Source organism: Mandrillus leucophaeus, unplaced genomic scaffold (genome assembly GCF_000951045.1).
Source record: "Mandrillus leucophaeus isolate KB7577 unplaced genomic scaffold, Mleu.le_1.0 Scaffold569, whole genome shotgun sequence".
Taxonomy (NCBI): domain Eukaryota; kingdom Metazoa; phylum Chordata; class Mammalia; order Primates; family Cercopithecidae; genus Mandrillus; species Mandrillus leucophaeus.
Window position 1 is genome coordinate 409,846 of NW_012106130.1, and position 24,247 is coordinate 434,092.

Here is a 24,247-nt window from a genome sequence, read left to right on the forward strand (position 1 = left end):
TGGCCAACATAGCGAATCTACTAAAAATACAAAAATTAGTGGCATGTGGTAGCGTCCACCTGTGGTGCCAGCTACTTGGGAGGCCCTGAGGTGCAAGGATCTCTTGAGCCCGGGAGGCAGAGGTTGCAGTGAGCCAAGATCGTGCCACTGCACTCCAGCTTGGGTAACTGAGAGATCCTGTCTCAAAACAAAACAATTTTAAAAAAATTAAAAATGACTGTGAATTAGAATCTCTGAGAAAGACCACCTTGAAGTCTACAATTTTTAATATACTAAAGATTCAGATCCACTACTGAGTTTTATTCATTGCTACCTATTTTTGCTTTTGTTTGAAAGCAATGTCGGATGGTAGATGTCCTTGAATTATTTCATTTAGTATACAGATATGCCTGTTCCTTCCTTAGTGTCTTAAAAAGAGTAAAGACTAACTAAGACTTCTAAGTCTGTGGATCTGGTAATATATTCTGGTGGTTGTCATGGTCTGAATAAGGACATAAAAGCCACAATATTTTGCTCCTGAGTAGACTGAAAACTGTTGTTCTACCTTTTCGAAAGCTGATGGCCGTTCCCACTGTCATTTAATCGTATAGAGTTGTATATCCTCCCTCTGCTTTCCCTACTCCTAATGTCCTGGTTCCCTTTTGTAAATGGAAGGGCATTGTAATTGCTTAATGTCCATTTCTTGCTGAGTCAGGTATGTTTTGATCAATTTTTTTGGACCATTTTCTGATTATTCTCCTAGGCCCTCACTCTTTGAAACTATAAGTTATAAGTTATAGTCCTTCTCACACTTAAATTTTAGCTTCTGAAGTTTTAGAAGATGCCAGATAGGGATCATTCTGTCAGAAATACTGCAGATTTTGTCAGGGAAAATGTCATTCTCTTGTACCGACCCTTGGACTCTGGTCTGAAACTAGCATCCAGTCATGTTGTTACATCTCCATTTTATAATCTGCCATGGTTAAGCACTGGAAGGGAGAATTTTGCTCACCATTTAAGTTCTTCAAGTTGCAAGCTTAAGTATAGAACCCCTTTATCTGTCCTGCCCTTCTCCCAAAACGGAGTCATTTCCAATAGCATGTTTTCTTAGACTCTTTTAAGACTTATCAGTCCTAGCTTTAATTTCTTGAGATTGGTTTAAATGTACAGCATTTATCCCAGTTATTCACTGATACAGTGTTTCTTGGGTAGGTGATTTTTTTTGTCATTAAATAACAAGCTTTTCCTTGGTAATATACACAGTGCGTAAAGGTACTTGACTGTATAAACAGCACTACCTCCGTTGCTTCTTTGGGTCAGTGTGTGACCCAATGAAGGAATGGAGGCAATGCTGTTTATACAGTAAAAAGTACCCTTTATGCACTCTGTCTCTCACCAGCATGTATATATTATCTTCCTTTGTGTACTTGAATACTCACTGGATTTGGGATTGAAATTCTGAGTTCAAGTTTTATGCATCGGTTCTTCTCTAACTGGATATGTTCAGAAGTCTTACTGTATTCTTTCTCTTAGCCTTAGATTCTGTATTGTAATAAGAGAAATCTAAAACTTGTGGGGTCGCATATAAAAATTCATGTGATATTTTAAGATAGGAGATTTAAAAGGAATTTTGTGTTGTAGCACTTCTTTTCGGTATGGCTCTAGAACATCATAACCACCATTACCCCAGCCCTGGGGAGGATGCGCACAATCACTTTGTTCTTCTGCTTGTGTATTACTTCAGTTTGGAATGAGTTAAGTAAGTCTCAAATGAAATACCAAAAAAAGTATGTAAGGTAATATAAGCTGAAGCTTTTATTATGAGACAGTTAATTTTGTTTACCTTATTATTGTCATTTTATTTAGGGGCAAATCTGCGCTACCTTCAGGTCCAAAGGGCATCCTTCTGGTTGGAATCTAAAGATGTATTGCCTGCCATGCTTTGTATAAAACCTCTTATGTAAATTTGAAATCTGTTTGAGAATGTTAGTTTATTCTTAGTCTTTTACAAAAATGTCTTTATCTTCTCACCCATTTCAAGTTTTGTTTTTGGTAAGCAGTCTTAGTAAATCTCCATAGAATGTGGAATCTGGTCCCTATCCAAAAAACTTCTGTCTTTGAAAATAATTTCCCCATCAACAACTAATTCTATTTTCTCTTTTAGAGAAGTCTTAGGCCGGTGTGCCTTGATGCTTATAAAGACTTGATTATTATGCTGTGCCTTCTGAAGACACATATACTAGATCTAAAAGTTAGTTGGTAACTTCCATCAGGCTGGTGGAAAGCATACTGTTCTTTAGAAGTATAATTAATTGGAATGTTTGTCAATATTTGAGTTTTCATTGACTTTAGGAATAGTCACTAAAGTGGAGTGAATTCCTGGATCTTAACCTCATGAGAGGTCAGTGGACCTCATTTATAATATACCTTATGTTTGTTGAAAACCTGTTATGTCTTTCAGTAAACCTTTAATGTGGCACTTCCATTTCGTAGATTTAAGCATAGAACATACTGTTCAAGAATGTGTGCAAATAAATGTCAGAGTGGGGTATCTAAACCAGGCTTTTTAATGGATTACTCTGGGGTTTATTTCAGTCAGTAAGATTAGCTTTTTTCCCATCACTGTCGACAAACTTAGGGAAATTTCAGGGAAATCTCAACTCTGCGAGTAGTGCATATATATTCTAGTAATCCATATTACTAGTTCTACTTCTTTCTTATATTCAGTTGTAAATCTGATTTTTAAAAAATCTTCGGAGTTATATCTGAAAAGTAGAAATTTCAACATAGATCTCATATTTTCTTTAAAACTTGAAGTGTTAATTTTCCTTTGTTACTAAGCATTTTGGGATCCTAAAACCATTTGTGAGGTTTGGTGAGTCTCTCAGACTCTCAGGACTCAACATAGTCATTATTATGACTGTGACTTACTACAGTGGACAGGTGCAAAGAGAAAAAGCACACGGGGCAAAATCTGAAGGAATCCAGGTGTAAGCTTCCAAGAATTCTTGCCTAAGAGAGTGATACAGGATGCACTTAATTCCTCCAGCAACAAATTGACACACTTGTGGAATGTTGTCTACCAGGGACGCTCACTAGAGATTTAGTGTGCACCGCTTTTACTGGATTTGGTGAGTTATATATGTACTCTTCGCCTTGCATGTACCAAAATTTCAGACTCCAGTAGGAAAGCAGCTGTTCAGTGCAAAACATACTGTATACCCAAACAGCTTAGGTACAATGAACAATTCTTTTTTTTTTTTTTCCTGTGAAGACAGGTTCTCGTTATGTCACCCAGGCTGGTCTTGAATTCCTGGACTCGGGATTCCCCTGCCTCTGCCTAGTCTGAGACTACAGGTGCAAGCCACTGTGCTTGGCCTCAGTGAGCACCTCTTTCACCTCTTTATCAGTTACGGTTGTGGGATCCCTCCGGAAATTTAGATTCCCACATGTCTGTCAAGGGCCAGCTGTGCCAGAAAGCCTTTGTAAAGATAGCAGTCTCTGAAGTCTTCCCCCCCCCCCCCCCTTTTTTTTTTTTTTTTTTTTTCTTTTTTTTTTTTTTTTTTTTTCTTTTTTTTTTTTTTTTTTGAGACAGAGTCTTGCTCTGTTGCCCAGGCTGGAGTGCAGTGGCACGATCTCAGCTCACTGCAACCTACTCCCCAGGTTCAAGTGATTCTCCTGCCTCAGCCTGCCGAGTAGCTGGGACTGCAGGCACATAACCACCACGTCCAGCTAACTTGTGTATTTTTAGTAGAGATGGGGTTTTACCATCTTGGTCAGGCTGGTCTCGAAATTCCTGGACCTCAGGTAATCCACCCACCTCGGCCTCCCAAAGTGTTCACCTTATTTTTGACTGATTTCTGCTTGATTGTGTTCATTCTTAGAGCTTTTATTGAGGATTTATTTCTTGCTTCGTGTTATTACAAGGGGGTTTTAGGGTGTTCTCTCTATATAAATATAATACTGTACAGCAAGATAAATCAAAATAAGTAGAAGAACCCATCAGGCGTCTCAAGCATCAGGCTTCTTAGGAAATGTCCTCTGTCATACCACCTACGTTGTTCTTAAGTAACCATTGTAGTTAGGTAATTCTCTTTGATAGTTTGTGACATAACTAGCTTTCTTGGGTCTTTGAATCTGCTTGTAGTTTCCATTGTAAGCAGACCCTTATCTGAGGGTAAATCTTGGCCATTGCCTTTTTTCCTTCCATACTCTTACTTCATCCATGAACTTTTAGTGCTTGCTGCTTACACACAAAGCAGTTAGTCCCTCTCCTACCTTTGACCTGTAACAGAAAACACTTCCAAATCCACATCTACTTAAACCTTTTCTTCTGAATTCCTAGTTCTATATTAATCTGCGGACCATTTTCACTTGGATATCTAAAACCTTATAGTCATCATCTATCTGAGTTCACCTTTGCTCTTACCATTTAGTTGTTTCTATTGATTGAAATAATATTCCTAACTCATTTCTACATTTATCCACCCTGGTTCTCACTAATAATTCCTGGACCACTGGAGCATTTAAATTGCTCTCTGCACTTTTCGTTTTTGTTCATAATAGTGTAGCCTCCATGCCACTCCCAGATCACTTATTAAAAAAAAATACCAGTTCGATTATGTTACTTTGTTGCTGAAAAATCTAGAATTATGTGGAATGAAATTGAAATACTAACATTAGACTTCTGTGGTGAACCTTTTTGTATCATTCGTCAAAGTGTTTTTGCAAGTCTGGATTTTTACACCCTGGTTTTTCTTAAAGCAAGAGAAACTTTTTTCTCTGGTCACTGGCATATACAGATTTTCATACAACCTGAGTTACTCTTAAGCAATTTTTAGATAGAGTTGGACCTGTTAGGAAAAGACTCTTGATCATCTTTATCATCTTATAAGTGAGCACCTTCCCTAAGACTCTTTAACTTCTTGAAAAAAGTTGATGCTGTTTTATTTGAAAAATTGGCAAAGCTATTAAAAGGCAAATAGGGGAAACTATTAAGAAATTGAAATACAGTTGCAAAAACATACTGATAACAGTGACTTTTAGTTCTGTATCATTTGAATTCTTGTGCCTTTTTTCTGTGCACGTTGTACTTCTATTTTTCTCCAATAAAACTTCAAGAAAACCCAGAAGTTGCTACAAATGATAAAGATAAGGTTTTGTTTCTCTCAAAAAGGTTTTGTTATATGCTGTTGTTCCAGGGCATATAAAGCCACTTCTTTAGTAGGTTCACAGATACTTTATATACTATAAAAAGTATGACTATGTATATATTCCTAATGCTTATGTAAGATGTTCATTTAGAGATATACAATAATGTATGATAGAAAACATTAAAGATTAGATTAAACATTAAATTTAGATTAAACATTAAATACAGTTTACTTGTAATTCACTGTATTCTTTATTTTCTTAAGGGACCAGTTACTCTCCACAAGAAAATTCACACAACCACAGTGCTCTTCATAGTTCAAATTCACATTCTTCTAATCCAAGCAATAACCCAAGCAAAACTTCAGATGCAGTAAGTATTATAAACATGTCCAATATTTTTTCTTTGGAATTTATTGCAAAAAAAAAAACAGAAACAAAAAACAAAACAAAACCCATGGGAAGTCTTGTAAAATCTAATGTCTTTAAAAAAAAAGTTTGAATCACAGTCTTAATGTGTTTACTTGATATCATTATCCTATTTTAAACCAATGAGCCAGTCTTTTTAATGGAACTGAGCGTTGTGAGAAGCTAGTATCTTTGGTATTACTTAATTAGGATTCCTGTACAAAGCAATGTTTTTCCATTGTGATATCTGAGATAAAAATAACTTCAGGCTGAAACTTCTTATAAAGTGGTCTAACTTAAGCTTTCTTTCCATAGTGTGTAAACTCCTTATAGGATATATTTATTATCTACTGTGTCTTACACACTCTCCCAGACACTAGGGATATACAGTTACCTGTCCACAAGGGCGTGAAACCCAATGAGGGATTTTAAATATTTTCAGAAGTTTAGGTTAATGACATTAACTTATTTTGAATTTTTTAAGTCATAGGTTTCAATGAAATTTTTAATTCACCGTAGAATAAGGTTTTAATTCACCAGGCATATGCTAAGCTGAATATATTATAGAATGTGGCCCGTCTTAAAGGAAATTTGGGACCTGCGGTAGACAGAAAAGTAAACAACAGTGCCTGTTAAAATTGCTTTGGGGTGGCACTCAACACAGGACTCCCAGCTTGGGTGAGGAAGATAGTAAACTATAACTAATGCTTCCCAACAGTCTGACTATAACTTAAGCAGTAAACGAGCTCTGGAATTCATAGCATACAAAGGAATAGAGCTCCTAACGATGTAGAAGTGTAAAATAGTGTAGCACATTTAGAGAACTGCTGGGATTTTGACGGTGTGGGAAAATGGCAGGAGCTAAATTTACAGAGGTAAGTGGGAGGCATATCATGAGAAGTTCTATGTCATGCCAAGGAATATTAATTAGACATGTATAAGGCAGTGGAGAGGTATTGAAGGATATTATCAGTAAAATAAGATCATATTTGCAATTTAAAAAATTATCTCCGATAACTGTGGAAAATACATGATAGGGAAAGAACAAACAATGAGAAGGCCGTCAGAGGTGTAGGTTGAGTCCAACAGATTTTGCTTTGAGTATTTGAGTGATCATCGTGTCTTAATTGACGTTGAAAAACCTTCAGATTTTTTGTTTCTTTTTGAAGCAGTGTGAATAGTACATTTCCATAGAAAATTGAGACATTAGGATAATATTTGGATAAAAATAGATAGTATTAGTGTTCATTTAGAAAATTATACTGTTGGCCAGGCACTTCACTAGTGGCCAGGCACGGTGGCTCACTCCTGTAATCCCAGCACTTGGGAGGCCAAGGCGGGTGGATCACTTGAGATCAGCAGTTCAAGACTAGCCTGGCCAACCTGGTGAAACCCCGTCTCTACTATAATTACAACAATTATCCTGGTGTGGTGGCAAGCACCTGGAATCCCAGCTACTTGGGAGGCTGAGGCAGGAGAATTACTTGAACCTGGGAGGTGGAGGTTGCAGTGAGCCAAGATCACGCCATTGCATTCCAGCCTGGGCGACAGAACAAAACTCTGTCTCAAAAAAGAAAGGAAAATCATGTTGTTGTAACACAGAATTGAATATATGGGATTGGTTAAGCAGATACTGAAAAAAAAGGAGGAACCCTGAGGTAACACATACAGTAATCACCACTCAGGGCTATGGAACAACAGGATGAATTTGGGGTTTTAGAACCTAATAGTCTAGAGGAGGAGCCCCACAGAGCTCGTGGTAATACCTCTGAGGGTATGGTGAAGCTAGTTCTAGTGGTGGGATGGTAGTCCAGTGCTGGTAACAACTGTGGCTGATCCTTTCTCCTACCTTTCATTCATCTAATTAATGCTTCTAACAGGAAGGAAGCCACCTGGCTAAATAGAGAGTAATTTGCACTGTCCCAGCCCTAGCATCACAGAGCGGACTATCCTAGGGGGTGGGATTGAGACTGAGAAAACAGTCTTGCTAAGTACTTCATGTATACTATCGTGAAACTATTTGTGATGAGGCATTTCCTTTTTCCTTTTTTTTTTTTCTTCAAGTAGGGAAGGGAGGATTAGGCCGAGTGGGGAGAAAGGGGAGCAAATCATTTTCAGTGAGATGTATATTCAGGATTTTAGAATGAATCTGCCTGTTTTCCTGGAAAACATTCTATTAATTTACAAAGTAACACCTGAAATTCCACTTGTCATTGACAGTTTAGGTTTGCTATTTGTCTACTCTTACTGCAGCAGCCCTTGTGGGCATTGTTTTTTTCGTAAAACACAAATGCAAACAAAACAAACACCTCATTCAGGGAAGACAGATTTTGATTATTTGAATTTTAGAGCAGTGGGTTTAACCCAGTGAAATCAGAAAGAATAAATAGTGGGCATCAGAGAAGCTTGAATGATTCAAATCATAAGGGTGTCAGGGAACTTAATTATGTGAGTGAAAGTTGAAGACCATTACTAGAACAGATATGTTTTGTGTTTCTGGAATCCGGGTTTTGGTTTCTGTTGATTTCACCTGTAGGTACATAATTAACTTATAAGTAGTGGTCTTTTGTATTATAATGTACCTAGTGGAAATGACACAAACAGCCCTTACAAACTGTAAATTTAATCTTACTTGAAAAGTTGGCTTTAGAGTTATCTGCACAGATACTTGGGTATGTGGGTGATTTTTTTTTTTAATCAAGTTAACTATTAAAAGCCCAGTTGAAATTATCTTTTATTTTCAGTATCAGATTAAGGCGTTGACATTTAATGTACTTCCTGCTAAGTCCTATGACAAACATTTATTGTGGAGTGTTTACCACAGAGCCTGACTTCTGGTAAAGATCAGGAAAAGATTGGTGAATGCCTCCTTCACAATAAAAATTATGGGAATGTTGTTGCAGTGGCTCACAACTGTAATCCCAGCACTTTGGAATGCCAAGGCAGGAGCGTCACTGGAGGCTTGGAGTTTAAAACCAGCCTGGGCAACATGGGAAGCTCCTGTCTCTTAAAAAAAAAAAAAAAATTAGCTAAGTGTGGTGGTGTGTTCCTGTGGTCCCAACTACTTGGAAGGCTGAAGCAAAGCATTGCTTGAGCTCAGAAGGTTGAGGCTGCTGCAGTGAGCTATGATTGCACCACTGCACTTCCAGCCTGGCCGACAGCAAGACCCTGTCTCAAAAAAAAAAAAAGGTAAAATAAAAAATCATGGTATGACTTGTAGACCAAATTAGTCGTGCATATTTGATTTTTTCAAAGGGGGCTCTGAATTGCTGAAAAAATATTGCTTATTTTTATTTAAAAACACTGTAATTGAGATTTTCCCTTCTAAATACTCTATGCCAATTTTAATTTGCCGAGATGTGCTTAAGTTCAATCCTGTATGAGTTTGCATTCCTATTCCAGCTCCTTTTGTTATCAACTAAGTATCATCTGCATACTTTGAAGCTTTTGAGTCTTGAGCCAGGAGAGGTGCTTGTCACTTGTAGTCCTGGCTACTCGGGAGACTGAGGAGGGAAGATCGCTTGAGCCCGGGAATTAAAAACCAGCCTGGGCAGAGTATAGCAAGACCTCATCTTGGGGAAAAACAGAAAGAAAAAGTTTGAGTCTCATCAATATCTACCATATTAAACATTGAAACTGTGAAATTTTAATATTTCATTTAAAATATCAATTGTAAACCCATTATATAGTAACATATGTAACATCTTTATGAAAAGTAATTTTTAAAAAAACAGATACTGAACATCTTGGTAATATTTGACTTAATAGAAAAAGACACTTAGAATTTCATAACTTCCTATCTGCTGCTTCATTCAATCTGTTGTGATACATCCAGTGTTTTGTTGAGCCTCTGGGTAAACTTCACTGTATGCTTGTGATAAAACGAGGAAGAAAAAAATCATGTTAGTATTATTATGAAAATAGTTTTGGTCTTGTGAAAGGGTCTTGGGGTTCCCCAAGGTTTCCTGGATAACACTTGGAGAGCTGCTTTAGAGCGTATGTTGGCAACCATCCCAGGCCAAATCTAGAAAACTTTAAATGTTTGCAGGCCTTTTGTTTAAGTTCTCAATGTTAGATATTCTTTTTGTAAAGTTAAGAAATTTGACACCTGCTGTTGCACATCAGCATTGTAAAAGTTATCCCATAATTTGAAGGGTTTCTTTTTCCTTAACCCCTTGAGGATGGCAGTGGGGTGGAGAAAATAAAGTTGTTGATATGTGATTGTATGCTTTACCCTGGAATTTTGTTAAGTGTAAGACATCAGCTTGAACTAATCTACAATTTGATAGGCAAAATCAATGTAGCGTGGTAGACCAGTGCTCTGATTGTGAACTTTCTGTCCTGGAGGTTGTGCCAGAATGTTAATCACTTAAATACGATGTTTAGTTCAGCTGACTTTTTTTTTTTTTTCTTAAAGCACAACTTCTGTGAAAGAAACAGTATGTTTATATATTCAAATGCAAACTCCTTATTTCCTCCAGGATAAGTTGGCAAACCATCACTTGGAAGAGCACTGGCCTAGACCATGCTGACCTCTGGTGTCCTCTGTCCACTAGTCTCAAATCTCATTGTACCTCTTCAATCCAGTAATTCCACATAACCACTTGGCAAGCAAACCAAATCTTCCAGATAACATCCGTAGAAGGGATCAGTTGCATAATAATTTATGTATAGGGAGGAGGGGGTGCTAGAGAAGAACTTTCTGAATTTGACCCTTTGTGATTGGGTTCCTAAAGCTTGATTGTAGGCTTCTGGAAGCTAGTGGGATTGAGAATTAACTCTCCACTGCTTTTTGAGGTGTGGGGATACAGGGCTGCTTTGCCACCCTCATTATTTTGAGATGTAAACGTGAGCATATAAATATATGACAGAGTCTGTGATCTTTTTCCAACTGCCTTGAGAATTATTAGGGGAATTTCCAGAATTTGGTGTTAATTTAGTGGAAATAATAGGCCTTTGGAAACCAGAGTCTTTTGTCCTTTGATAAATCACTATTTTTGTGAGCTATAGACAGCTCTTAAGTCTATATGTTGTCTCAGCTTGTTTCCTAGTTGTTGAAATTAAAGCTGGGCCAAGGGTAAGGCAGTGAATAAGACTTTGTTTCCTCAGGCTTGAAAATTGTATCACAATACAGTGAACCTAGAAGGATAGGCTATGATAGTATAGTACATTATTTCATTTTACTTTTTTCAAGTGGTTTAATATTTTTAAATTTTTTTTTATTTTTCTAAATTGACAGTTGTACATATTTATGGGATATATGGTGATGTTTCGATACATTCAGTATATTTAATAATGTTCAAATCAGTAATTTGTGTGTCTGTCATCTCCAACATTTGTGTTGGGAACACTCAAAATCCTCTTTTCTAGCTGTTTGACAAAATATAATCAATGTTGTTTCAGTAAGCTCCTTTGAGAAACTAATTAAGGAATTCAACCAAGGTACTTGAGATTCTACCAGATTTCCTGGGGCCAATCAGAAACTTAACTAATCTTTGTGAGATTCTTTTCATGGAAACTGGGCCTTTCTGATCTTTCTAATTTCATTATGATGTTACATTGCCTGTAAAAATACCTGGAAGAGACTGTATCTGAGAATGTTTGAAAGACCATTTTTAGTTATGGGAATATGAGTGATACTGCTAATCCTGTATATTACATGAGAACAAGACTTTAGTTATGTGTACTTGATCCATCTTGTCGATTTTGAAGATGAAACAAATTTATAGCTTTTAATTAGCTTTCTGTTTATGTTTACATATTTTGGTTCCTTTTGTCACTGAGTAACAGTTAATACAGGCAAGATTGTTCTCTTTTATACCATATGTAATTACTATTGTGCCTTAGAATTTAGAACTGACGATCTCACGCCATCATCTAGTCTAGAGTGCATTCCTCACCCCCATGTTACTGGATTTCAACAGTTAAAATTGTGGGGGATTTTGTCATGCTTTCTAAAATCAAGGTGATGTTAATTTCACAGTTTTCTTTGTCTAACAATCTAATTTTTATGCTACTTAATTTTGGTATTTTATGAAGTTCTATTCTTTGAAGCCTTTCATAAACTAAGGTCTTATAAATACTTATGCAGATAATTGCATTCTAGTTCAGAGTACCTTTATCTCATAAGTGTTTTCCTGTATGTGTGCTTTGATGTTCTTGATATTTCATGTGATTACATAGTATTAACATTTTCTAATTGTAAAAAATATATTTTTAAGCCTTATGATTCTGCAGATGACTGGTCTGAGCATATTAGCTCTTCTGGGAAAAAGTACTACTACAATTGTCGAACAGAAGTTTCACAATGGGAAAAACCAAAAGAGTGGCTTGAAAGGTAATTAGCTTTTAATCTAATTAAACGTTATTTCTCTAGCTTGGTTCTACAGGTTAACATCTTACAGCATTAAACATTCTAATTTAGCTTTTTTATGGTGCTACCCATCTACACTTTTTAGTTGCAGTGGTTGGTTGCCCCATCATTTTTTCCATAATTTGTCTTTACTTTTAAAAACAAAAACCTGGCCAGGTGCAGTGGCTCGTGCCAGTAATCCCAGCACTTTGGGAGGCCAAGACTGGAGGATTGATTGAGCCCAGGAGTTTGAGGCCAGCCCTGGCAACATAGTGAGACCCTGTCTCTACAAAAAGTTAGCTGTGAGTGGTAGCATGCACTTGTAGTTCCAGCTACTGAGGAGGCTGAGGTGGGAGAATGGCTTCAGCCTAGGAGGCCACAGCTGCAGTGAGCCATGATGGTGCCACTGCACTCCAACCTGAGCAATAGAGCAAGATACTATCTCCAAAAAAAGAGAAAAATTTTAGGACAGCTAGGCAGCTGTCCACAAAGGCCTTTTGAATAGTCAGTATAATTAATAAAATACTTACCTACATTTATGCATCTTTAATTTTGATGGAAATATTAGTAGCTTAATAAGACCATAATGTTTCTTTCACATGTAAAATTAAAATTGATGAGCTTTGGTTATGGCGCTAGTGGTATAATTAATTGGTATAGTTTTGCCATTAGTGAGAAACATTAGTGTTTCTGTTTGCCACGTTCCATCTCCCACACCAGTTAAATTATGACCATGTTCACTGCTTTTGTTTTTTATATAACCATTTGTTAGGCATTTGGCCAGAGCTGTTTATTATGGAGACTCATGCCCTCGATGTAATTTTTATGTGTTTATCTTATTTTTTTTATTTTTAGAGAACAGAGACAAAAAGAAGCAAACAAGATGGCAGTCAACAGCTTCCCAAAAGATAGAGATTACAGAAGAGAGGTGATGCAAGCAACAGCCACTAGTGGGTTTGCCAGTGGAAGTAAGTATTAATTTTTTTTCTTTGAAATGTATGTTTGATTTATTCGTATTATTTATTTTTCAAATCTGTGTCCATCGCCATCTACATATGTAAATTAAAATAAATAGAAACATGTAGAGATTCTTTTACGTTGGATTTATTATCCCCTACCCGCCACCGTTTTGGTCCCCGAAAAGGTTTTGAAAAGATACATGGTAGAGTAGCATACGTATGTGTTTCCTGCTGCGCATTGTGGCTATAATGGAGCTGAATTGCAAACAGTAGAATTTTGTTTTAGATTGGTTTCCCCTGATCCCCCCCAAACAGGAGCTTCCTCTCCCACCCTACCTGCCTGCCCTTAAGTTGTATCCTATTAAACTGGACACAGATCTCATCAGGTTTTAGTCTAATAATTGAATCGTAGCCACACACAAGTGACATCAGAGTAGCTACTGTTTTTTGTTTGTTTGTTTATGTTACTAGTGAGTAACTTGTTTATCCTTGTATTTAGAAACAAATTTCACCATGATCATAGATCTGTGTAACATCTCTAGTTTGAATTTGCACACAATTTAAAAATGTCTAATAGAAAACTTAAGCCTTTTTGTTCTAAGGTGGTCTTCATCTATAAATCAAACTGTGGGCATACTTCATTGTTCTTCTGAGGCCAGATTTTGTGCTAGTGGGACAATTTTGTATCCCATACATTTGTTTTGTAATTCATTCTCCAAATTTGAAGCTTTATTAAAGGTACTCTATTTCCACTGGCTTCCCTTACCTTGAATCGAATTTACTCCCGGTGCTGTGGCTCATGCCTGGTGCAATCCCAGCCCTTTGGGAGGCCGAGGCAGGAGGATGGCTTGAGGCCAAGAGTTTGAGACTGGCCCGTGCAACATAGCAAGACCCAGTGTCCACAGAATTAAAAATTAACCACTCAGCTGTAGTCCCAGCCACTTGGGAGGCTGAGGCAAGAAGATGACTTGAGCCTTGGAGTTTGGGTCTTCAGAGAGCTATGATCTTGCCACTGCACTCTAGCCTGGCAACAGAGTCAGACTATGTCTCAAAAAAAAAAAAAAAAAAAATTAAAAATATTTAACTGTCACGTAGACTTCTAGGATTCGTTTTGCAATTTTGGGAGGAATTTCAAGGTGATGTTTTCTGGGAATTCTTAAACTTCAGTGTTTCAGTTCTGTTCCTGTAACTCAAACCAAAAAGTTGGGGGTGTGTTTGGTCTCAGAGGGATTATTGAGTTTTTGATGGGAGACAATCTTTAAGATGAAACAGTAACAGATCTGCAGGATTAAGTGTGAAATAATAAATTTTTAAATCAGTGAAATCGTATATAATTTTTTAAGTGATATAAAGTACTGAAGTTGGCATATTGAAGAACATTGAATTTTGAACATTGAATTTTGAGGTGGAAGAATTAGATTCTAGTCCCATTTCTTTTTATATCTTTAATTAACTGACTTTTGTCAATTAAAAATGAGAGAGAGGTTTTCCTCTAGACATAAACAAGTTACACCCAGCTTGTGGGTTTTTTGAACATATTGCAGGGTAGGGGATGCATAGAAAATGAGTGACAGATGGCTGGGCGCGGTGGCTCACGCCTGTAATCCCAGCACTTTGGGAGGCCGAGGCAGGCGCATCACGAAGTCAAGAGATCGAGCCCATCCTGGCCAACATGGTGAAACCCCGTCTCTACTAAAATACAAAAATTAGCTGGGTGTGGTGGTGCGCCCTGTAATCCCAGCCACTCAGGAGGCTGAGTCAGGAGAATCGATTGAACCCAGGAGGCGGAGGTTGCTGTGAGCTGAGATTTCACCACTGTACTCCAGCTTGGGTGACAGAGCAAGCCTCTGAGTCTACAAAAAAAAAAAAAGTATTAGATAAGTATAAAAATAGTAACTTGTTTTTCTTCATGATTTCAAAAGTATGCCATATTTGTAAATAATTAGGTAAAACGTTTAAATTCCATGACCCTGAAACATTTTGGAATGTATACTTTTTTCTGTATGCTTATAAATGTGTATACAAATTACATATGTATGTATTTCAAAAATGGGATTCTATATTACTGTTTTTTTACCTGTTATTCAGTAATGTATCAGGAATGTTTTTATGTCTGTTTATAATTCTGCATTTGTTATAGGTAAACTTTCATCAATAAATAATCCCCTGTCAATGGATACTTGGGAATTTTTCAGCCTTTCCCTACTATAAACAAGATTATGATTCATATCTGCCCACTTGTCTGATTACTGCCTTCACTTAAATTCCTAGATAGGCAAATGATGAGTCATTGTGTCTGTGCTTGTGTTGAAATGTAGTCATGTTTCACACTGTTTTTTTGAGTTAGGTAGTGTTTGAGAAAGAACCTTAGCTGTGTTGCTTTTTTTAAAGATTGGTCAACTTAGTAATAAAGTCAATAAGCCATTCAAGTGTTTAACTTAGTCTATCAGAAACATGTTGGCAGAGTGTTCCCTTGTGTTGAGTATATTGGTATTTGTGTAGAGTGTGGCTTAAAGCTTGTTCTTGACTACCAATAAAAAAAACTTTAGGGGATGGCAGAGGGGGAAGGATTGGGAAGATTTTTACATGTAAAGAGATAAAGTAGGTTTTAATGAGGTTTTCGTTATTGTTTTTGTTTTTTTTGCAATATATTAAGTGTTTGTAAAGCACTAAAATATTTTAACAAAGGATGGACATGGTGGCTCATGCCTGTAATCCCAGCACTTTGAGAGGCGGAGTCGGGTAGATCATCAGAGGTCGAGTTTGAGACCAGCCTGGCCGATGTGGCAAAACCCCGTCTGTACTAAAAATACAAAAATTAGCTGAGTATGGTGGTGCACACCTGTAATCCCAGCCACTTGGGAGGCTGAGGCAGGCAGAGATTTCAGTGAGGCGAGATTCGTGCTGTTGCACTACAGCCTGGGTGACAGAGTGAGACTGTCTCAAAAAAAACCAAAAAACATAAAATATTTTATCAAATGTTAATATTCTCCACAACCTGATGCTGAAAATTATATGGATAAAATTTTTAATTTGCTATTAACTGCTACTAATTTTTATTTTTGCGAATCTGTGCTTTATATGTTGATGGCTCTATGTTTAGAGACACCTTTCTCAGCAGAAGCACTAATGACGTTTTGGGTGAAGTAATTGTTTGTTATGGAAGGCTTTCCTGTTTTGTAGGTTATTGAACACCAAAACTGGCCTCTCCTCACTAGATGCCAGTAGCATACCTCCCCTCTCTCCAGTCAGGACAAGCAAAGCACTGCGCTCTGGGAGGGTGGCAAATAGGCACTGCTTTAACTGTGTTTATTTAGAGTTGTAAGTATAGAAAGCTGTTACAGCTATAGCTTCCCCCGTTCCTGTAATGCTGCTGCCCTTTTTGCTTTTTAACTTAAAAATGTTAGAAGTATCATCCTTAATTTCCATTGGAGCACCTATGCTTGATACATTTTGACTAGCCGTATAGAACTGAAAGGAAGTTTTCTTGGTTGAGGAAATAAGAATTGTATACAGGGTTGGGCATAATATTATCCTATTATGTCTGTCCCTAAAGGTTTCTGTCTTAGTAGTATCCTCATTGCAGGTAGAAACTGTAGAATAAAATTTTTAAAATTTTATATTCATGCAAGTTGATAGCTTACTGATATATTACTGTCATACAACAGATGTTTGTATTCTGTTCATTTTTGTAGATTTTTATATTGTATCCTTTATAACACTAAATTTTATATATTAAGTCATTGTGAGAAGACCTTGTGCTTTGATGTGATTGTTTTTTTGGATGGTATTCCGGTACTTTTTGTTGTGGTGTACCATGTAGCGGTTGTGTACTGACAACTTTGAAACTGACTTCTAGTTTGAATGTTCCTCCTTCGTTGTTTTGTCTTGGTCTTTATAATTGGAGGAGCTGTGAATTGGAAAAAACAATGCAATAATCAACAGAGAGGGCATACTTTAGTAAAATTATTGTACATCACATGCTTGGATTTTAGGTCATTTCTCTCCTTGGAGGTTATTTCTCTCCTAGGAGGTTATTTTAGTTCTTTAGTTATTGTTGGGAATATTGTAATTTAGATTGAACACTTCGAATGAACTTTAACATGATCGTTGAAATTTTCCTTCTTTTGTACTGTTTTGAGGAATCATGGTGTTAGAATTTAAATTGTTGGTAGATTTTAAACTGTTTTCAGTATTTCTGAGCTTAAAGTATTTTTGTGGCTATTTAAATTGTTGATAGATTTTAAACTGTTTTCAGTATTTCTGAGCTTAAAGTATTTTTGTGGCTTTAAATTGAAAGAGGATTTGTTTTTAATACACCTAGCGATAAGTAGATTGTTCTGACTGTGCTGCGGGTGTTGGACTTCCATTTTCAAATAGCATTATGCATCATGATTTTATTACTAACTCTCTGGTTATTTGTAACATTACTAAAAATACTACAGATTGGTTTACTTACTGTATTCACAGTTCATCATAACTTCAGTCATCTTAAAATGATTTCATTTAAGCCTTCGTATAAACTGCTTTAGAGGCAACTAATTAGCTAATGTAGTATTTAGAAAGACCAGGCTAATAAAGCCTAATATTCCTTTGCAGTCGAACCACTGTGAATAATTCAGTTATTAAAATCTATGACCCATAGTGTAAAACAATGAAGCATTTATTTTTTCTGCTTTTAAAACAATTTAAAAATTTTTGTGAGACGGTATTATACCTCCATATGTTGATTTTTGTTGTTGTTGTTTTTTTTGGTATGTTTTGTTTGAACTACAGTGTGATTCTAAGGAATCCTTAAAAAATGTGTAGCCCCCTTGAAATATGAGTATAGATGAATATTTATAATTGAGCAAAAACTCCTCTTCTTCCAGTATTGCATATTTACATGCCAGTGGTAAACTGCAGACACTAACTGGGTTTGCAGTTTTATAAAAGAATATGTAAGTACAAGTATGTTGCTGAATTTTAGCTGATGTTAAAGGTAGGATTCTAATGTAATCTTTTTTCTTCCCCCTTCTGTCATTCCAACATCTGTTTTTTCGAACTGTGAACTAAAGTGGAAGACAAGCATTCCAGTGATGCCAGTAGTTTGCTCCCACAGAATATTTTGTCTCAAACAAGCAGACACAATGACAGAGACTACAGACTGCCAAGAGCAGAGACTCACAGTAGTTCTACGCCAGTACAGCACCCCATCAAACCAGTGGTTCATCCAACTGCTACCCCAAGCACTGTTCCTTCTAGTCCATTTACGCTACAGTCTGATCACCAGCCAAAGAAATCATTTGATGCTAATGGAGCATCTACTTTATCAAAACTGCCTACACCCACATCTTCTGTCCCTGCACAGAAAACAGAAAGAAAAGGTATGCCATTATTACTAGATGCTGCACGTTGAACTATAATTTCTAAGTTTCTTATATATTACATTATTTCCTTTGGCTTATAAGTCTCCGAATTATAAATTTTTTTAAAAGTCTTTTAGAATGTTTCTGTGTAGAGTTAGGTGTAGAGTTAGCAATATTTAGCTTTTTTCTTTAATTTATAATTATCCAGCCTCAGAACTGTTTCTTGCCTCTGGATTAAGTCAGGTGCTTAATGTGTAACAATAATGGTTTAAGTAATTTTTTAAAGTCAAATAACTGTCTCTTCAATTTTCTGTTTTTGTGATCATTGTCTTGACAGTTTATAAATCGTCTCAGTTTTCTCAATACTTAATATGAATAGAGATATTTTAAAACTAATTCTGTATAACATTTCATTATTGGTTTCAATTTGCGATTAGAAAATTAAGTTGTGGGCCATAAGATAAGGAGTGTTAATGTCTGAATTGGACCTTAAGTCTGAGGAGTGGAAGTTAAACATTGCAACCCAAATTGTGTTTATCCAACTCAGTGTCAATAATCACAGCATGTTTAAAAAGTTACAGAAAAATTTTAAGAACAGCTACTTGGAAGGTGTGACACAACATAAGCAGTGTGATGAAATTTGCATAGACCATTCACAGTCTGAAACTTGTACTTCATAGTATGTTTTAAGAGTCTAAGGAAATTAAAACGCAGTAAATAAATTGTCACAGGTAAATCCATTAGCAGACCATTAGTAAGTGTTGATGCACCTTTAAATGTCCTGTGGGTTTAGGAGAGACTTGATACGTTAATTCACATTGATTTAATTTGTTGGCAAAGGGCTCAAATAGTTGAATTTCTTTTGTTTCTGATTTCCCCTCTCCTTGAACTACAGTGTGATTTTAAAGAATCCTAAAAAAGAACTTGTAGCCCCCTTAAAATCTAGATTAATATAGATTAATATTTATAGTTGAGCAGAATCTAAACTATCAATACATGTTGTTTGAAATTTTCGTATATTACATGTTATATGTTTGTAATACATGCGTATGTACTATGCATGTTATTTGAATTTTCCTTGTTATTCAGCCATATACTTTATATATCATACAGTACATAATGTGTCAGATTAATGCTTGTTCCAGATGTCAAATTCGGTCAAGATGGTTTGTACCAACATTTATAAATAACATGTTGGATTTACCCTGTGACAGAATTAAATTTGCAAAGAGAAATACTGAGAGATGAAATCTGAATTAATGCTATAGTTATTATATTTTCCAGAGGACATTTTGGTTTTTTAAGTTCCTATAATTTTGACAGTTTGCTCACAGAAAACTTTATTTTAAAAATCCTTGTCAGTTAGAATTCTGATGGCCCTTTGAAAGTATTTATCCCATGTCACCTTTGTACATTTAACACTTTTAAACTCCTTTTTGAAATTCTTCCTCTGGCTTCTGTGATACTACCCTCCTTCAGTTGCCTATTTCTGTTCCTTCCTGCTTCTTACATATCAGCATCTCAGCCTTTTTTTCTCTGTTTGGTTCTTTTTCTTGTTCACCATATTCCTTGGTAGTCATTTTGTTACTGTTGTGACTACCAAATCTTTAGTTCTAGTTCAGACTTATATGTCTACGTGTAAACTCTCAGTATTTGTTACATATCCTCAAATACAATGTGTCCCTAATTTCTCCCTTTCCCACAATTTATTCTTAGATTTGCAGTAATTGACAACACTGTTCTCCCTAACTTTGCCTTACTCTTAAACATTCTCACCCACCCACCCATTGACAAATCTTGGGCTCTCTCTCTCAGCACTCATTGAAGTTCAGATTCTCTCTTTTAATTGTAAAAATCTTTCGTGGAGATTTCACTTACTGAAATTTAGATCATCTCTCTCTGTTTGTTAATTTGTAAAAATCACTGTGTTGCTTAGACTAGTCTCAAACTTTTGGCCTCAAGCAGTCCTCTGGCCTTGGCCTCCCAACATGCTGGGATTACAGGTGCAAGCCACAGTGCCTGGCCAGGTTCTCTTGAAATAATCTTCTGATTATCTTCTTACCCAGTCTATCCACTTAACAATGGCATCATTATACAATTTAAATTGAATTGTGTCAGCTCCTTGCTTAGAAACTTCTAGTGGTTTTTTAAACATCCAAATGATAAAGTCCACACTTAGTAAGATTATAGCAAGCACTTGACAGGATGGTTGCAGTCTGTTTTGCTAGCTTGATCTCCACCCATTTCACTCTTAATTCTCTAATTCATCTGTTGCAAACTTGGACATTTCTTAGGACTTGCCATTATCTTTCCTGTCCTGAGCTTTTGCTAAATAGAACATGTTCTTTCTTTGATTGCTGTCCTGTTGAATCCAGTACTCTATTGTTACAAAACTTAAACATTGTAATTTCAGTTTTTTCAATTAGATTATATCCCCTTTAGGGCTCAACATTATGTTTTACTGTATTTCATACTTTATTCATCTTCTAACCCTTCCCTATGCAGTTTGATGCTAATTGTCTTATGTTCATTTTAGTTTATTCCTTAAAACAACACTGTGAGGGAAGGTGGTAATATCTCTGTCTTAGAAATGAAGAGCCTAAACATTACCCCAGTTCAAACATGTAGTGTTAGAGGCAGCTTCTCCACAACCCTGTTCTTTCCTCAAAACCAAATATAATGAAAGACTAACATACAGCACATCTGTGTCAGTTCAGATGCTCGTAATGTAAAATTTCTGACAGAGTAGGTTCGAGTTTAAATTTCACGAAGTGTGTTTGCTAATCACAAGCATTATGTGCCTAATTTATATGTAGTATTCTTAAACTTGTAGGAAGAAACTCGATTACCTACCATGGAATTATCTGTTTATATAGGGGAAATTGTGCAGCCTTTCCAAGTACTTCTCCTTGTATGTTAATTGAAGACTGTTACATCCTTAGATAAGTTTTATAGCAACTGTAATCTTTACAGATTGTTTTCCATTTAGTCTTTAGATTGTTCATTTAGATTGTTCTTCGTGTTTCTGAAGTGTCTATTTGACATATTTTTTTTTTTCCCTCAACGGGGACATCCATGTTATTTAAATTAAGCTTTCTATTGACTCTTCTCATCAACTTAGTGATTTTACTTGTTTAGGTTTTTCTTAACAATTAAATAATTTATATTAAGCCCTGATGGTTCAAATCAGGTTGGCCTGTTGGTGTTAAGCACTAATAGTATAGCTGAGCTCTGTCTAAAGTTGTCAGTGGTGGATGCTGTGTACAAGAGCAGAGTCTTTGTCTTTCTTAACCACTGCTCTATTCCTAGTGGTTGACAAATAATAGGCAGTGTGTAAATGTTTGTTGTAGATGCCTATACAACAGTGTGTAAATGTTGGATGGATGCCTATACAACGTGTGGAATGGATGTTGTATAGGCGTCCATGTTGTATGTGTAAATATTTGTTGTAGATGGATGCTATAAGAACAGGTGTTGAGAGTTGGGAGCACTTGCACTGGTCATGGTTTAAAAAAGTATTTGAAGAAAAAGAAGTTTGTATATGTGTTGTGCATCCGGTTAAAGCATACCAGCAATGGATTTATATCTGTTTGATGCCAGTGTGTCATTTGAGAGAAAGAACCTAAGGTGAACTCAAGGTTTGTGCCTGTGTGAGTGGTCAGAAGGGTAGAGAAAGCTGCAGAGCTCTTTTCTTTTGCAGAGAACAGTCTTGATGTTAGGTAGAGTGAAACAAGGGAGTGAGGTGACCCCATTTAGGTCTATATTTGTTTGTTAGGGGAACATTTGAACATCTATATATGATCACTTTATTGGACAACCATAAAAAGAGAAACTCTGATACACCAAAAAAAAAATGTAAAACTGAGTTTTATCAGTTGGCTCCCCAGTGGCCATTTTAAACCTGCTCTAACTCTGCCATCCCTTCCAGATTTGTGAAGTGACAAAAGAGGAAACGTGGGTCCTTACTGTTTGCTGTGACCAAGTTGTCAGGAGAGTTTAATAACCTTATTCAATAAGTTCCTTATTTAGTGATTTAGAATTACGATTTACTAGCAGAGATAAATGTGAAAACAAAACAAAGTAGCCATAGGATTAGACCTATTTAGTAACCTCAAGCTAGCTCTCAGTATGAACGTATGTAAATAATCACATACTCTCATGCTGGTGCCATATGTAATGGGCAGGACAGACTAGTCATGTTAATATGAGGTGTGAGTCAGTCACTTGAAGTAAAATTCCCTTCTGTTTTTATGCTATCTGTAGACTAAATGACAATTGAATGAAGTCAAAAACTTCAGTATGTATTAAAGCTAGGCTCTTAGAGCTGATGTAGATGGTCATTAACTGGCAGTGGTAGCACTCAGTTGATTTGCTTTAAAATAATTTTCAGGGTTACTACTCATGAAAAGTTATAAAGATTGGCCATAGTTATTCAAATATTTATTGAATAATCGAATACATTGGTGTAGGAATTTAGTCTTAGTCATTAAGTTTAACTAGGTTTAGTCAACTTAATGAAGAAATAACTGATCAAAAGAGTATTAGGAAATATTGTTTGTAATTTGAGGGTAAGGAAAATATTCATCAAGACCCAAATGGATTTGTCTTTTTAAAAATTAATAAATTTGACCACAAATAACACATTTAAAACTTCTTTATGGAAAGTTAATAACAATAAACTAAGGTTGAAAGATAACTATCAGACAGGAGAAAATACTTGAAACATAGGTAACAAGATATGTTGAAGATACATAAAAAGATACAAAGCATTATGAGAAAGACAATCCAGTGGAACAATAGACAAAGACTATGAACAGAAAATAAGAAAAGGGCAATTGCACCAAATACAAAAATTCACTGAGAATGGATCAAAGACCTAAAGTTAAGAACTAAAACACTAAGACACTTGGAAGGAAACAAAATCTAAATGGTATTGGAGTTGGCCATGATTTCTTGAAATATAATACCAAAGCACAGGCAACAAAAGGAAAAAACAGGCACATTGGACTTCATCAGTATTAAAAAACTTGTACATCAAAGGGAGTGAAAATGCAATTCATAGAATGAAATAAAATATTTGTAAATCATGTATGTTGATAAGGTATGAATGAATATACGTAGAAGTCCAGCTCAACCACATAAAACAACATAGTTCATAAATGGGCAAAGGACTCGAATAAACATTTCTGCAAACAAACATTCTGGTGGCCAGTAAGCACATGAAGAGATGCTCAACCTCATTAGTCATTAAGGAAATGCAATTCAAAAACCATAATGAAATAACACTTAATACCCGTTAGGAAGACTATTATAATTAAAAAATGGAAATAGGTGTTTCGGAAGATGTGGAAAAATTGAAACCCTTGTACTTTCGGTGGGAATGTAAAATGATGCAGCTACTCTGGAATATAGTCTGTATGTTCTTCAAAAAGTTAAACATAGGATTATGTGTAGGATCCAGCGGTTCCATTTCTAGATACATACCCAAAAGAAAGGCAGAGACTCAAACGTGCTTACATGTGGTTGTTCTTAGTAATTCACAACAGACAAACATTAGAGACAATCAAGTGTTCATCAGCAGAGTGAAATTCTGATACATGCTACATACAACATGGATGAACCTTAAGAATATTACATGAAATAAGCCAGGAGGAGAAGGACACATTTTATGATTCCACATATACAAGGGTACCTAGAATGGGCAAATTCATACAGACAGAAACTGGAATAGTAGTTACCAGGGACTGTTCGGTGGTGTCCGGGGTGGGAGTGGGTGTTAAGTTTCTGTTTGGGAAGATGAAAATGTTCTGGAGACGTATAGTCGTGATAGCTGCACAGAAATGTGGATGTACTTAATGACATTGCCTTATACTTGTAAAATGGTTAAAATAGTAAGTTTGATGCTGTGTATACTTTACCAGGATAAAAACAATGCAAGAGAAAGATTGCTAGTGCATGTTGAAAATTAAGATTACTATGAGGATATTTTTCACTCTTGAGACTAGTGACAACAATGGAATGTTTCTGGGAAGCACAGTATGTGGAGTGTG

General features: G+C 36.1%; 1 protein-coding gene across 2 annotated transcripts in view; it reads left to right on the plus strand.

The window, feature by feature from the left end:
• The window catches only part of WAC (WW domain containing adaptor with coiled-coil), a 97,002-nt gene that overhangs the window by 54,201 nt on the left and 18,554 nt on the right, over window positions 1-24,247 (plus strand). For both annotated transcript variants that reach the window (XM_011998339.1, XM_011998340.1), the window contains 4 exons: window positions 5,397-5,503; window positions 11,760-11,875; window positions 12,746-12,858; window positions 17,907-18,215. In XM_011998339.1, coding sequence (XP_011853729.1) covers window positions 5,397-5,503; window positions 11,760-11,875; window positions 12,746-12,858; window positions 17,907-18,215 — 645 coding nt within the window. The remainder of the gene's footprint in view (window positions 1-5,396; window positions 5,504-11,759; window positions 11,876-12,745; window positions 12,859-17,906; window positions 18,216-24,247) is intronic.